The sequence below is a fragment of the Vidua chalybeata genome, chromosome 1 (genome assembly GCF_026979565.1).
Source record: "Vidua chalybeata isolate OUT-0048 chromosome 1, bVidCha1 merged haplotype, whole genome shotgun sequence".
Classification (NCBI taxonomy): Eukaryota; Metazoa; Chordata; class Aves; order Passeriformes; family Viduidae; genus Vidua; species Vidua chalybeata.
In genome coordinates, this window is record NC_071530.1 from 77,267,690 (window position 1) to 77,285,022 (window position 17,333).

Here is a 17,333-nt window from a genome sequence, read left to right on the forward strand (position 1 = left end):
GTTAAAAAATATAAAATTCCGGGTTTAGAGTATTCAGCAGTGTACAAATATCCAAGAGCTTTAGATTTTTTCGTTTGTGTTCTGCTTTGTAGCTGTAAAGGGGAAAGAAGCTTTTGTCACGATTTGCTTAAAAATGAGAAAATATGAAACCAAGTATTTAGGGAAGTCTCCCCATTTTGTTGAAATGATGGGCAGGAGATAAAATTACACATATAACAAGTAAGTATGTAACTCTATGAGTTCAAAATGTAGTATTTTATTTAAAAGTTCCTCCATAACTGTCACCTCAATAAAAACTTCTATTGTCTTTTCCAGAAATTATTCATTTCTTCTGATGACCTTGTATTGTGTGTTTTCAAAGTACAGCAAAATATTGCCTGATATATATATATATATATATATATATATATATATATATATATACATTCTCTAATATTAGTGGTATGATCACTCATTATTTTTGTATTTAAGCCCCTATTTATTTATATGGGCTAACCCTAAACATAAATATAAATAGCTATTTCAAGAAATATAAGAAAATTAATAAATCTGTTATTTTCAAGCCTTACACCTCTTTAGAAATTTGAAGTAGAAACTACCTGCCTTGTTTCTATGCTTGGGTTTTTTTTTCAGATTTTGTTTGATTCATGAAAATATGTTGTGGTAGTATTTCAGCACTCCTGTCTGCAAGATAAATTATGTGTTGCTGATGTGTAATGAAATAATGATTCCCTGAAAAAAAAATAGACCCTTTTTCTACCCTTTATAAATGCTACCTTTAAAAGTTAGAGTCTAATTTATTCATGGAATTGAACCTTTACCTTTCCCTAATCAAAGAAGCATAACAGATTGAAAGGAGATGATTTATACATGAAATAGCCAAAATGCTTTCTAAAAATTAGAAAGCCACAGAATTTTAAGTCAGGAAGAAACATCAAAAGATCATGACAGTCTGCTATGGGTCCAGCTATGACTACACCTTTTCTAACAGAGTTTTGTCTACTCTGTCTCATTTAATCAGTAATCTTTTCATCATCTTCATCATCTTGTTAATTTCTTTATTATTTTTTTCATTTATTTTCTCTCATGCTTTCATTTTTGTGTGTGTGTTTATGGGGATTTTTGGGGGGTGTGGGGTTCTGCTGGGTTTTTTCTGCTTTTTGTTCTATTCTGGGATTATTGTTTGGTGGTTTTTGCTTCTTTTGGTGGTTGTTTGGGGTTTTTTTTGTGATTTTTTTTTTTTTTGTTATTGTTTGTTATTGTTTGTTATGTCTAAGGCAATTGTCCATAAGCCACAGTTACTTGTATATTAACTATTGAAACTACATTATCAAGTTGGGGATGTTTTAGGGGAATAAGTAGAATCTTTGCAAACTAAAATAAAATCATATCCAGAACTAATCAGATTGAAACTTTTATCTGTCTTAACATGATTTTTAGGTGTATAGTTATTATTAGGACATCAGAAAATGTGACAAGATTCTCTGGTGTGGTAACATTAATGCTGGACATTCCAGGGCCCACTGTTTTTTTTTTTTTTTCTGGACTCCCTGAGCCAATGCGCCTTTGCACAGAGAGGTGCCTCTTCCATGCAGAGGGTCCTTGAAGAAGTCCTATATAAGAGTGTCCAAAAACCAGTTATTTTAAATACTTGGTTAGTAGGGAATATTTCTGATAATCTAGCCCGGATACCTTAGCAGCCAAGGTTTTGAAATATCACCTCTCTCCTCCTTTTGCATGAGTCAGGGGAACAGAGCTGTGAAAAAAATTGTTCCTCTGCCATAAAGAATAATATTTTTATTGTCAATATTGTCATTATCATTGGAGAGATTGTCCAGAATTAATATTTTTCATTATCAGACTATTCTGAAAAAAAATCTTGTATTGCTTACTAAATACATACTGGAACTGACATTGAAGGCCAGCTGAGAAATCTTTTGTTAGATGCTTTCATATACAGTAATCTGTGCTTGCAGTGGGTCAGGAGAAAGTGGGAAAAATTCATATTTACTAGAAAGAAATTTACTGATTTAATATTGGGTACAAATTTGTTTCTATTTCACAGGCCTTCAGTTTTCTCTGGAACAAGTTTTAAGATCAAATGGAACTTGAAAAGGAAAGAAGGAAAAAAATTTAAAAACTCACAAAATAAAGCACAATGTGCATGTGGTGTAAGAGGTAAAACTGCACAGACAGAAGTAAAGCAACAACATTATTTCTGGAAGATATAAATGGAATTAATCAGAAATTAGGTGTACTAATCCAAACTGTGGGCTGTGAAACCACTTTCTGGATTGTTATCATTAATTAAATTATGCTTTTACAAGACTTCACTTGTCCTTGAGCATTTTCAGAATTTTGCAAGCAACTATTCCCCTCACATGCTAATTTGAATAACAGCATGGTACTGAAAGCACCACTTCCAGAGAGAAAATAAATGGCAGGCAAACTCATGCTTTACCAAATGTGTCCTTGATGTCTTTCTGCAGAGCTGCTGTCACAGCCACATCATAAGCTTTAAGATGACTGCTGGAAGCTTTCTTTTTTATATTAGAAATTTATGTAGAATTGTGGAAATTGTGTTAATTCCCCATTCCAAAAAAAAAAAAAAAAAAAAAAAAAAACAACACAAAATGGGAGTGAAGTATTCTAAAATACTTGTATATCTAAGCTGCCTTTCTCAACTTCACTGAACTTGTATATGTGCTGTATATAAAAATATGTGTACACCTGTCATCACAGAACTAAATGTGGATATTTTGGTGGGAAGGGGCAGGTTGTGTTTTTTAACTGAAAATGCATTTTTTTGCCTGCCTATGGAGCCTTTGGATTTGTTTAGGAAAGGCTGAAACACAGATGGTCCTGAAACAGAGGGCTCCTTAATTTTGAATTACTTACTCTAATGAAAATTCCACATTGGCCACCCTAATTCTTAAACAAACAGCTTTAGTTTTGGATTTTTTTCTATTTGAAAACATACATACGTTTCTGTAACTCTCTATTTGCTGCAGAGTTTTGCACCCAGTCATCCTTCCAAAATTCTCCATATCATTCAGCAAAAAAATTAAGTGCCAAAATCTTATGTTTAAATTTTCATATGTCCTTGACATGACAGTCTATCAGTGCATTCAGTGTGAATGCTGCAGGAGGTGGGATTGTAGGAACTGCAGTGCACATGGAGCATGCAAACAAGAGTGTTACAGGCTAGGATGCATACAAGAACTTAGTGTAAAGAGGGAAAGTGAAGAGGCATGGTGGAACATTTTGAAAGATAGAGGGATGTAAGATAGCCCGAGAAAAAGAGCTTGATCAGATAAGGATGTGATCTTCTGGGCTGAGGAGTGGGATTTCCCTCTTTGGACTAAAGGTTCAATACAGCAATCCACCTCCAGTTTATAAAATTAAAAAAAAAAAAAAAAAAAAAAAAAAAAAAAACCACAAATTAAATCTGCTCTGAAAAATCGGAAGTCTTCAGAGAGGTTCTTCCTTTGATCTCCTGCACCACCGAGTACTCTGCACCTTGCCTGAATGCTCACTGCTCCTGCCCTGACCTTACACAGATAGCTGAGCCCGAGCAAGCAATTAATTTAATAATAAACATCTAATGTTTTGAGAACCATTTACCCTGCCATTCATGACCTGGTGTGAATTAAAGCTTTGGAGACTTGTACTAGGTATTGCCTAAGTGGTATTATAACTATGTGATGTCTGCAGATGTTGTTGGAAGTTGAAGGATCATCACTGGTTGGCTCAATAGGCCTCATCTTCAGAGCTGGATATATTATCTCTTTTTGTTTATTTTCACGCAATTTGAATCTAAACCTGGGTCTAAAAAGAAAGTAGCTCTTCTCCTGTATGTAAGCCAAAAGGACCTTTGAATTTCAGACCACAGGATATTTGTATGAATAAGTTCTTAGTACGACTTTTTTTTAAAGTGCAACCATTTGATGATTATATATAAAAAATATTTAAAATGCATAAATTTTTTTCTGATTTTATGCATTGTACAAAAAGTCAGGCATTAAGTAATGAAAGAAAACGTAGTTTTGAAGCCAATCTCCTACACATTATGACGTGTCATAGAAGACATATGCAACATTTTTAGTATAATTTCTTTTGGAATTAGTTGTGAGCCAGATAGATGAAAAAGTTGCTCTAAAGTAAAACTACTTCATTTCTAGTGTTACTAATCTCTAAGGGAAATTATAAGTGTCTGTTCTTCGGAATGTAGATTTTTTTTTTCTCTACAAGTTAGATGAAGTCAGGAATTTATCCTTCCTAGGAAAGACAAAATATACTTCATTGGCATTTACAGAGGAACTGTTTTGATACAATATTTCTTGTTTTACTCCTACTGTCAGAATGGTTGTGATGTTGAATACTTATTCTGTATTTGCTCCTCTCAAGCATATGTGAAATTCTTCAAGATATGAATTTGTGTCTGAACAAAAAAATTATTTATATTACCATAAGAGGTGGGAAGCAGGAGTCATTCCTGGTTTTATCCAGAGTTTTCTTGAGCATGCCTTCAGAGAATGTGATATTTACTACATTTCCAACATTTGTCTGGGTTTTATTTAGTTCTAAGAGCACAACATTGTTTGGGTCAAAAGGAACATATTTCCACTTGATTATGTGATTTTAAAATTATCTTTTAAGAGGGGAAAAAGAAATTGACCTCTTTCCAAAATAGGATTTTTATTTCTGCTGCCTAAATAGTAGTCATCTTTGTTGCCCTGAATTCTTTTGTTAAGACTATATAGCACCACTGAACATAGAAACCTGCTAGATTATTCCTTACATGGAAAAAATAGGATTTTAGCAATATGAGTAATATTTACTCACTTTAGGATGACTAAGTGAAAACTTGCATTCAGTGGGTGTTTGAAATATCAAGCAATATGTTTTTATTATTTTCATTTTTTCCTGAAAAAGAATAAATATTTTTTGACTTCACAGTATTAGGTTAGGAAGAAAAAGACACTGGAACATCAGAATCATACCCCTAGATCTTCTGTTGGGACATATAGACACTTCCTCCTGAGGTGCTTAAATGTAAAGAAAACAGTCTGTTATGGAAAATGTATTAATGAAGAAACTATGCATCCAAAGAAGACTACATGTGCTCTGTATTGACACTCTCTTGTACTGCTAGCAAGAATGTGTAGTAATATATCTATTAATGGTCATTTTAATGGCCTCACAGAATGAACTATTTTTATATTACTTTCCCTGTTATTTTACACAAATTGTTTTAAAGAATCATTTGTACCTAACAGTTTCTAGGCAGCCAACAGCTTTAGGGATTGTAATCCTATTCTGCCTGAGTATTTTTTGAGAAGGGAGAAGGTGTCAGAGCATCTCTGTAAAGATAAATAATTGAAATGTTCATGATAAATTACATCTATATTGATGTATCAGCATACCTATAAGAAACACTAAGGAGAGGAATATATTGCCTTGAAGTGTGAATAATATGGTTCTGACTTTTAATATATTTTGAATACTGGTCCTGGAGAAAGATCAAATTTTAGCAGATTTTATCTCTTACTTTAGTAAGTGATAGCAGTAAATGAAACATCATGTCTGGGATTCTTTACACGCACAGAAAGAGAATATTGGTGCTACCTATTGGAATTAGATGATAGTGAATATAGCATAGTTCTTTATTAATCAGAAACATAGATTTTGTGTTAAAAGTAACATGTAGATTATATTACTGTTCATTTTAGTAAATCAATAAGCCTCTGTCTTGCTTTGTTGAAATGCTTTCTATTAAACACTTTCATAGGGTAACTGAAAGAAAGTAGTTCTCAACTAGATTTTTCTTGTGTTAAGTTCAAGATAATTCCAAGGTCCAGATATACCTGTCCTATGGAAAAATGGAAAAAGTTCAAGCATGAAGCATATGTGACATTACAATAGACAACAAAGAACATAAGTATTTTTCAGTGAGAAAAGTCCAACTTTGAGAAGAAGGTATTATTTCATTATAAAATATCCATTTATCTAAAGCTATGTAAGATAAATTCTTTTGCACACTTTCCATGTTTTTTAACATATGGGACAATGTTAATGTTATTGCTTTTACTAGAGCAATACTAGAACACCAAATGTTACACAATTTTACACAATGATGTCATCTGCAGATATTTCTTTTACATTCCATTATAGAAAAATATACTACCGTTGTTTTTAAAAACGTTTATTTTATGGATTAAACACAGAACAAATTAAGTATATTACAAATTTAACAGTGAGTCTCTAAAAATTTGGATGGCTTGGTCTCTTTGGTTGCTATTTCAAAAGTCCAGCATATTTTCTTATTTTCGTTGTTAGACTGTGTGTTGTCAGTCACAATGAAGAATGGCAGTTGTCCGTGAAAATATGGAAATTGTGCATACTGTGCTGAAAAAATATCATGCAGCACTTGCAAGTATATTTTCAGGTGCAAAATGCAGCAAAACCTTACACATTACACCAGGGCTCTACACGAGTGCTGTTTCAAAACACCAATCAGTCATTAATTGTGATGTAAAACTGTTTTATTAATGTTTTCAGAACTTAAATTTTACTAGTCTGGAAGTTGCACTGAAGTAAATGTGAAAATGAGGGGTTTACTATATCTTAAAATCAAAAACTTGCATTAGTGGCACTTCAGGTTTTTATGGACTGCAGTGGGTCATGGTAAATCTAGAAAGACAGAAGAAGTAGCACTTCGAAAAAAATGTGCTGATGGGTAAGAATTACCTGATTTAAATCCTTGAGCTCAGAAATTGTATTTATTCTTGGGAATGCTTGTGAAGTAGGGAAATACACAGAAAAGATTCATAAATTTCTCCAGTTTGTATACATATGGGATCCAAAAAGTTTTTCTAACAGCCCACAGAAAGCACGGTAAAGTTAAGGAAAGTTGTTTGCATTCCCATTCACTGGTATTGATATGTTTCTATTTTTTTATTCCTACTTGTTAAAGTATACACATCTTTGTAAAGCCAGGATCACAGTCATTGCATGACATACTTGTGGAGAGGGCTGGTAGTAAGCTTCTGCTCTGAACATGAACCTTCTGACTTACACAACAAAGATGTTCAAAGTAGCAGAGCTGGGATTTTTCATTATCAATGGATTTTGAAGCACAGGTGATCTTTCAAATTTATGGAAACATTCCCTCAACATGATGTTATGGAGATTTTTTCCTGTATCATGTAGTACTTTTTGTTTCTAGCAAACAAAAAGAGTTCTACCATAAAGGAAGAAGGAAAATGTCTGTAAACAGAAAAAAAAAATGGTACTCTCTTCTAAGAGAGATGCAGAAGAGAGATGTGACAGGGATCACATGTGAGAGATGTGAGAGTTGTAATGGAAACTCTATACAGAAGCAGTTTTTTTATGAATATAAATTTCAGCCAGCAAGAAGAAAAGCTGTAGACCACATGAAAGAGATGAAATCACATTCCAGATGCAGAACCAGAACATGATTTTAAGGGTTTAATACTGAATAAGCAGTGAATCAATACCCCAATAAATTAGTATCCTGATATTTGATGTTATGATATTACTTCCTAATATTTCAAAAGTATATAACAAAAAGTCTTAACAAATAAAGTGACCAAAAGAAAAAAATCATCTCAATAATAAAAAAGCATGTATTTTTTTTTTTACCTGGAAAATGCATTATTATGGTTTGATAGGGAGTTCACAAAAATTTGGAGATTAAATCCTTTTTAAACAGTGTGAAGTCCTTGATGACACATGGTAGTGCATTCTTTTCAGTTTCTTCAGAATGAAATAACTTTTTTACCTGAAATAGAAGCCATTGGACAGTAGCTAACCTGTTTTCTTTACACAATCTTAAAAATTTCTCAGCAAATTAACTTCAAAGACATCAAACTCAAAAATGTGTGAATGTTTTATAGAAGGATGGGATAAAAGGAAGCTGGTAAATTAATTATCTCTCCTTGATCTTTTCCACATAATATTTTTTCCCTAATCAAAATCTGTAATTTGGTAAGTAATCAGGTCCCTGGCAAAAAAAAATTCCTCTAGCTGATTTTACATGACTCACAAATACTACATCATAAAATCACATATTTATTTTTTCCTTCACAGTATTTCTTAGGAAGAGCGAAGCAAAAAGTAATTTAGACTATCACATGAGTACACAGCAGAGTTGTTTTCCCAGAGCTTAAAAATTAATGTGCTGTCTTCAGATCTTTCATAGAGTAAACAGTATTAGCTGTAGCACTGTCAAACAAACAAGAAAACAAATAAATGGTTCTTTCAAAAAGAGTTTGAGTACTATTACACTTACAGCTATGTGCTGCAGGGAGCTATTTCTATCACTCTTAATATCAGGAGAAGCTCTATGCATAGAGATCACATATAGTACAAAATTAATTGATCAGGGTTTTAAAGAACTAATAGCTTTTTCACATATTGAAAAATCCTAAATAATCCTTTGGTTGACATTCCTGTTCAGTAAAAGATATCATCTTTTCTTTTTAGAAGACCCTATTACCAAGGATTTTTTCCCTTTTTTGCCTTCTGTACCGGAAATGGAAAAAAAGAATTTGATTTTTCTCTTTGTACAAATGAAAAAAAAAAAAAAAAAGTGCAATGAGAGTAGCTTGATCAAAGAAGCACCAGAAATGAAAGTCAAAATCACCTGTAGAAAGTCTGCAGAAACAGTGTGTGGAAACACACTGTTTTTACACATGCTTTTACTCCATTTTTGCCACAAATGTGCAGTGTTTTTCAGGAAGAATAGCTTTTCACTGCATCAGTGACCTTCCAAGCCCCGAACTCTTGCATCTCTTGGGTCAGAAAATATATGCACTTACTGTTTTTCTGACCTTGACCTCTTCAATGTCTTAAGCAAACATCCTTTCATGTGAAAGCAGGCTGACTTGAGCAGGTAATGCAAGTTATGATATTGGTACCTAGGACTGCTTTTGGCATCTTTGAGGTTTAATGCATCCATGACTGTGTAGCTGAATGCTGAGGCATTTATAGACAAAGAAGAGCTTCAGTGGTCTAAGTAAGTGAGAGGTATCTGCAGGACCTGTGCCCAAGAGTACTTCCATGAACTGAAAAGCTTCTATGTCCCATTACTGCTTATACCCATCTGTAGGAATGGTGAGAAATTTAGAAGTGCATTATGCTGTCATATCATCACCTTATTATGATTTAGTAACACAAATATAAGCAAAACATTCTTCTTACAATGATGATGCGTGATCAAGGCTTATTTGAGTAGCAATGTATCATCAAGGCACTTGGATTCAAACTGTCAAATTTATGGTCCTCCTGAATGGATCTAGGAATCTAAGTTATCACCATGATTATGTATTTATTGATTTTAAAGTGAGATTTAGTGACAGTAATTGTGAAGAGGTACTGAAAACTGAAGACCAAATATGATTTTTTTTCTTATTTCTTAGTAATTTGCTTCTGTTCAAGTCTGTGAAACTCTTAAAAACCTCTAAAACCCACATACTATGTAAAACCTAGTTCCTGAGAAAAATAGAATAGTTTCTATGCCCATCACAGCATTTGCCCAAGTAAAAGATGTCTGAAATGAAAGTTTACTGTTGTGAAGAGAGCTCAGATAAAAACTTCACTAGACTGTAATTATTTTTCTTCCATATGGAAGATGCATAGTATGGACATATAGTACACTAAAAGAACAATTTGGGATTCTATTTTTGTTAAAAATATATTGTGTTCTTTGAAAACAAAATGACAGGTTTTTTATATATAAAAATTTATTGTGTTTTTGAATTACTTTTCTTTTTTTCCTTTTTCATTCCCTGGAGTTATTTTATTTAGAGAGAAAATAGAAGCTAATGTTGAACACTTATGGCTGCTTTAGTACTTCTGATGTTGTTTCAGATGTGATTGCTTATGCATCTGCATACTTCTGCCATTGCAGTCTCCCTAATGGCTGCAGCAAAGGAGCAGACTTCAGAGAAGCCGCTTGCAAGCAGAAACATCGTGCAAGAACAGATGCTTGTGTGCTATAGTGTTATATTGTGAAGTTAATATTGTTTCAGTTGTGTTTTTCCTGGATGATTGCAATCCAATTATTTTTCTTCTATCTCAGAAAACTCATTCAGCAGATGGGGGAAATTGTGGTTTTCTATTTTCTTCCTCTGTTTGACAAGGGTGTGAAATAACTTTTTGTCAATTTGTGGACACTGCTATGGATAGTACACTTATCTCCTGGGCTAATGATTCCCTCTGAAAATTCCATCAAAATGTGTGACATTGCCCAGAGCAGTGTCTTTCATTAAAATATATATTATAGCTCAGACCAAGGGAAGCAAGTCAGCAGCAAATCTGACAATGTTTTTACTGCATAGACACAATGAACATTTCAGCAGTATCAGCTAGACTCTGCTTTTGCGGTGTGCACCATCAAGAAAAATTTTAAATGCAGTTTTTGCTACTAATACATTACTTTAACATTACTTTTAAATTAAATGTTTTGTCTACATAAACATCAAAGGAAGTCAGTATGATTGCAGTTCATATTAGAGGGAAGATTAAAACATTTTTACTAAGTGTGTTAGTGCTCTGCCATTAATTCTTTATATATCTCTCAATGTTTTGATGTTTTTAGTGAGGCAATAAACCGTTCTTTGTAGCAAAAACAAAGTAATAGTACATTCCTCTAAGTTTTGCTAAAGCTCATACCTCACCTTGAGCTAATTTTGTCATTCCTCTGGGTTGGACACTCATTGGTGGACTTTACTGCAGTACTGTCACGCTGGGTCCCTCTTGTCAAATTAAGCTGATTGACAGTGACAACAAAATAAAGAAGGGGAGATTCTGCTGCTTTCCTTGAAAGAATGTGGTGCTCTCTGAACAGAACACAATATTTATTCAAGACATAATGGTAGTGTCACTACCATAACTCAGGCTTTGCTTTTGGAATCCTGTACAAATTATTTTTATTTTACAACAATAATTTTTAATTACCCGCAGTTATTTCAAAGTAAGTGTTTATGTGCATAGCCACTTCTACTCTGATTAAATTCACTAGGTTAGTGCAACAGTTCTAGATTTTTTTCAAATCACCCTTGGATTTGAATTTAGTTCATATAATCTTTTCATAATATTTTTTGTTTCTGGAACAAGATGTATCCAGATCATATATCAAGAATTTATTGGTAGTCCAATTAAAAATACTGTAAAAGTTATAAGCAGTCCACTTAAAATGCCACCTACACTACACTCCAAGAAGGCAGATTTTTCAACTAAAGCAAACAGGGGGAAGCAGTCATGCAGTTAAATCACTAACAGACAACTCTTCTGCTTTTCATTTGCCCCTCTTATCCAGGCTTTTTTCTCTTCTGGTCATGCATGGTTTCCTGGTTGCAGCTTGTTTTCCTGAGACAAGTGCAGGGGAGCATGGTGATCACTGTGAGTTGTTAACATTCCGCATTCCCAGGAGTAGGATTTCTTCTCAATTTTTGGATTGAGCTTTGGTTTTGTAGTACCTGTTGGTGTGGTTTTTCCCCATTGTCCAGTAGTTTCTGCCTGTGTGTGGTCAGTTGCTAGACAAGTAGGTATGTTTAAATATTTGGATGTATGAAATGGCTAAGCATCAGCTAAAACAAGGCAGATGTATAAAGTTGATTAGTGGTCAATAAGGCCAGTGACTAAGCAGCAGCCACCTGATATTTGACGTTGTGATTAGGCTTTAGTCACTTGATCATTTTTCAGTTACAAACAGTAACAACACTTTACTAGGTGGGTAATTAGCCTGCAATCTGTAAATTCATTTTGCAGCAGTTAATATGCTAGTGCATCAAAAAAATATTTAAAGATTCATAGTATCAAAATTAATATAAGAATATAAAGAATACTCACTAACTGAAATATTTGCATGTATCTGCAAATCATGCCTTTGATTAATGTAGCCCTTCTCTAGTTTCTGCAGGAATTCTAAAAGAAAATGATCTTTTAAATGGACTGATGGAAGAAAAATGTTGAAGTCATAGCAAAACAGGGACACTTTGATTACTGTTCTGCAAAATCAGTAATAGACTGCTGATATGGGATAGTTAAAGACTGAGGAACCATCATAAATCTTCCTGGATGCAACTTGCTATTAAATATGTCAAGAAGTGTAGGCCACTGTGTTGACAAAGGGAATATTCCAGATATGTGCATTTGCTATTATTTTCAGCTTCTTCTTTCCCTAAAAAAAGCAGAGAAATAAAGACAGGAATCATGACCAAAGGGGCTGAAAGTTGAATACTTTCTGGCAGCTTCTGGTTGTGGACAGATTCAGAATATTAAACAAATATATTCTTATTAGAAGCATAACCAAACCAGCCAGCCCATCACTTAGAATAGAGTCCGCATTTCCTCAGGGAATTCAGAAGTCTGCACTGACTGCAGTTTGGAGAATTGGAAGCATTGCTGTCAGAGATCAGCGGAGTGAGGAAGCTCCCTGGGACTGGGACACTGGAGACTCCCCCAGGTGGGTCATGACTGGGCCACATCCTTTCTAGGGATCTGGTTTGAAAAGACTTTCCCAGGTCGCACGAGTTAGGTCTCAACAAAACATGGGTTGGCTTGCATTTGCATTGCTTAGTGACATTCTCCTCTGTGCCAAATTAATCTGAAAGAGAAATAGCTATAGCAGTTCCCAGCAGAGCGAAAGGCCACCACTGTTCAACTAGATTTTGCTCCCTCAATATTTTTTAGAACCTATTATAGGCAGGACTGCAGAAATACACCCTCCCAAACCATGTATTTGTAACCAAAGAGGTGAATCATATTTATTCTAATTGGAAGTGTTTTTGTGGAGTAAACCTCTTGTTGTGAGATGATTTCATAGTACAATGAGAAAAGAGCATGCACAAAGTGCACCATGCTTAGGGACATAAATCTCTAGTTAATCTAGTAAACATTGTCTGAAGTAGGGATTCCCAGGGGCTCTCTCAGCACAACACATATTGCAAATAAGCATTTGAGAGAAGCCTTGATATTTTTCTACTTGGATCAATTTGTACTAAGATGGAAGAATTAAAGAAGACAAACAGTTCTTTAATCTTTACTTTGCAGGAAAACTGAAATATAAACAACTGACAAAGAAAATGCCATTTTGCTATGTAAAAACCTCCTCTGTGAGTTTAAAATTCAGCATTAGAAGTTAAAAGGCATAAATCAAAGTGTTATATTTCAAACAATATAAGGCATATGTAGAAGTAAGGAAGCAGGAGCTTCTTTTAGCTTTTACTTCTTTTTAGTTGTTGCCTTATAACTGCAGTTTAAAATACCCAGTTGTAAAAGTAAGGATTTCAGTTATTATTAATACGCAGATAGTTTTCTTCTGATGATACTCTTGCCCGTATTTTTCAGTTGAAGCTTATTGAGTAATACAATGTTTAGCAGGAATAACATATAACTTGTTGACCATGAAAGCAGCTGAGTATCTTTTGTGTTTCCTAACTTTTCTTACTTTTAGGTGTAAAAACCCTCTGACTCAAAATAAATCTGTATTTTCTTCACTGATGAAAAGTACAAAGAGTTATTTCTTCACAATAAAAAAATAGCTAATGTTATTAATTTTCAAAATGGTCCATGCATTTTCTGCCATCATACTGAATTTGTTAATGTGCCTTTCTGCAGTATGGTATAGGAATGGCATGCCAATGTTGATATTTGCTGTTTTGCAGAACCTTACGTTTTATATTCTACAGCAATTCCTTATTCTGTGTATTTCTTACCTAGCAATTTTTTGATTGATTCATGTGTTCATAATTCCAGTTATTGATGCAGTGATTTTTGCTGGGATCACTATTTGGTATACCTGAATATACTTTTACATATACTCCTGTAGAGGTAAAAGGAGAGAAGTATGATAGGAAGCCTTCAGATCTTTTTCAGTTTGGATTACTTTTGAGCTCCTTATAAGCTCATCAAATTTGTCATTTTGCTGTTGGCATTTGCAAACACTAGCATTGAGGGCTCATTTTATCCCAAAAGGATCCTACAATTCTAATTGGTTCTGAGAAATTAAAGTATCAGTAAACCTAGTCTAGAATACCAGAATACCCACTACTCTTGTTTTTTAGAAATAAATCACTTCAAATAACATTTTGACTGTAGGAAGTTTGGATTCTTGGTGTTTTATATAAAGTGAATTTTTCCTTTGTTAATACAGTGTTACTCTAAGGATAGGAAGTGATTAATTTTGCCAGTGACTACTGTAAATGAAATGTGTAAGACTTTTCTGCTGTCCTATAAAAGCACTATATTTCTTTCTTTGTTTGGTTAAGAAGAAAAAAAAAAAAAGGGGTCCACAGTAGTGACCCAGTTTTGTGTTGGTTATTCGGTCAGATTTTCACATGACTCAGATAAGTGTATAGTGCATTGACTGAAGTTGTGCTGAAATTTATATGAGTTGAAAAACTTCAATTTATTAAATTTTCCCCTTCCAAGCCCCATCACATAAAAGATATAAAATATGTGCAACACCATAATTTCATTAATTTAGTAGAAAAGATGAAAAATCTCATCAAGCACCATATGCTTACTCCTTTTACAAATAGCAAGGAAGTTTTAAAGGCAAGACAAAGACCCAGAAAAAAAAAAGATACACCTAGTGTGTGAGAAAATACCATCACCTCTATATCACCTCTATATCTAGTAAAGTAAAAAAAAAAAAAAAGATCTTTTCTACCATACAAGTTTTATTTTCTTTCTATTCAACCCTCTATGGTTTTTGAACTGAGATTGAAAACAGGAAACACATTGCATCCTATGAATTAAAAATATCTGTCATTCTCTTTCTGCTTTGCTCAGGCTCTGTATCAAAATTTTGTAATGACACACTGCAGATATTAAAAAATATTCAGGGCAGTAGGATAAGGATAAAAATATATGTCTTCTTAAAATAAGAAAGTTTCTCTTCTGATTTCACATCACAGTATAACTGCACAATACCTGAGGCTGTTCATTTCAGCATTAACACTTTGTTCTTATTATGCTCCTCAATAAATACATTATGTTCTTAAAGTTGTTTCAAAGGAAAAAAAAAAGGTAAATTTACAAAACTTCTCAGTTTATATAAAAATCACCCTTTCTTATCAAAGAACACATGTTCATTTTTGTTATAAACAGGCAAATCTTTAAAGTCAGGTTAGGAACAGTGAGGCAGTGGGAAGCCATTTCCTGTTATCTTTTAACTTAGCAATCTACTTACTAGGTTTTCCTTCCACCCACCCCCACTCCCCCAACAGATTAAAAAGTTCACTGTACTAAAGGAAGAGTATAATAAATTTAATGTATATCTCATAGCACAAGGTATTATGAACAATGAAAATGCTGAAAGTGTCTGTCAAACTTCATAATTTACTATAAATAATTTAAATACAAGCAAATTAGATAACTTTCTAGGTAAAAAATAAACAAAGAAAATCCAAAGAAAATGCCAATGTTTTGTTGTGGGATAGAGTAATCCTGGATAGACATCTGCCACTGGCACAGTGAGCAGTTTCCTTTCACAGTAAATGATGTTGTTCTTGGGGCCACAGAGGAAAATGTAGGTGGGACTGCATTGCCATCATTGCAGTGGACAATCCTCAGTGGGAATGCAGCCAGTTAAGTGATTAGGACAGCAATTAGTGCTGAAAAATAACAACGAGAAGGACTAAAACCAAAACCAAATAAAACAAAAACCATCACAGTTACTAGAATATTCTTGACTTAGGGAAGTTTTCTAGAATGGATGCATAACCCAAGGAATCCCAGTTTAAGAAATTAACTACGCTGGGTGGAAAATTACCCTCAACAAAGTGGCTGTGTTGCCAAAAAGAGTATATGAAGAATTGTGGCAAGAATTTGGAGAGGTGAAAAAAAAAATAGAAGGGTGCTGACAGTAATATTATAGTTTTTTTAGCTTATGACATATTCAATTAAATTTACATGATTTTATGTGTTTTTATTCTACAGCTGCATTCCAATTCTGACAAAGGTGATGGATCAGTCAAATACATTCTTACTGGAGAAGGGGCAGGGACTATATTTATTATTGATGACACAACTGGAGACATCCATTCAACCAAAAGCCTAGATCGAGAGCAGAAGACACACTATGTGCTTCATGCCCAAGCTATTGATAGACGGACAAACAAGCCACTCGAGCCTGAATCTGAGTTCATTATCAAAGTGCAGGATATCAACGACAATGCACCAAAATTTACAGATGGACCATATATTGTTACTGTGCCAGAGATGTCTGAAATGGGTAAGGAAAACAAACTGTGCTATTCAACAGTCTTTTAACAATTGCAAAGTCCACATACTCTTTGTCAAAGTTATCATCACATCATGGAATGTATGTTAAATATATTGGAGTTTAGAAGAGATGAGAAGACATGAAATCCAACCCATATGTTACCTGTGGCATTCACAGTCAGAAAACAGTATGCACACACACATGCTGGTTATAAGAGAAGAGTCACTGTTAATCTTGAATGATTTAACATATATTCTTTGGAAAACTGTAGTTTCCATTCTAGAAAAAAAAGATGTATTCATATATCCTCATTCAACTGCACATTTTAAGGCATTCTCTTATGTCTACATAAGCAGTCTATACTATTCACAGAATTAAACACAAAGGAACAGTAGTTCCCTAGATTATTTTAGACATATGTTTATTTATCAATTTTCTTATAAAATGAACTGAAGTTCAAAAATATACTAATCTTTGGTTTTCCTTGTTATATAGTTCAGATATTCTTATTCTATGAGGTGCTGCATTATGCAATCAGTTTTCTTTATTTAATACTTCTCTGGTATTGAAGTTAGTTTATAACGTTCCTCTAATAGAAGAATTGCCAACATAATTTTTTACAAGAACAAAAGTGCAGCATTTATGTGGGTAATATCATAAATCCAGGACAATGCAAACAATACATGTTTCTGTGAATTACTACAGTGAATGCATAGAGCTTCCAGTAAGAATATTTTGGCTCTGTACAAAACCTCTTCAAGTGTCTTTGATAATTCATTGTGGCACAAAGCTTTACTGCTAGAGTTGCAGTTCATTTCAGTATCATCTAAGCTTTTATCTCAGTTATCTCCCATTACACCACGGGCTGTCTTAATGAGTAATTCATTTCCTTTACCAACTGTTTCCAAAAATGCATAACACCATCTTTCTCTTTCTTTGGTTTTCTTTGTCTTTAATGGAAACCATTTTAATTGATTATTTCCTTCACATTTAGAGGCATTTTATTTTCTACATAGGAGGAAAAGTAGTGGAAGAGAGATCAATATTATCTTCAAAATCAAATGTAGCTGATGTA

The 17,333-nt window shown here is 33.7% G+C and overlaps 1 protein-coding gene across 3 annotated transcripts in view; it reads left to right on the forward strand.

Moving 5' to 3' along the window:
* The window catches only part of CDH18 (cadherin 18), a 160,303-nt gene that overhangs the window by 16,713 nt on the left and 126,257 nt on the right, over positions 1–17,333 (forward strand). For all 3 annotated transcript variants that reach the window (XM_053957694.1, XM_053957677.1, XM_053957687.1), the window contains exon 2: positions 15,973–16,267. In XM_053957694.1, coding sequence (XP_053813669.1) covers positions 15,973–16,267 — 295 coding nt within the window. The remainder of the gene's footprint in view (positions 1–15,972; positions 16,268–17,333) is intronic.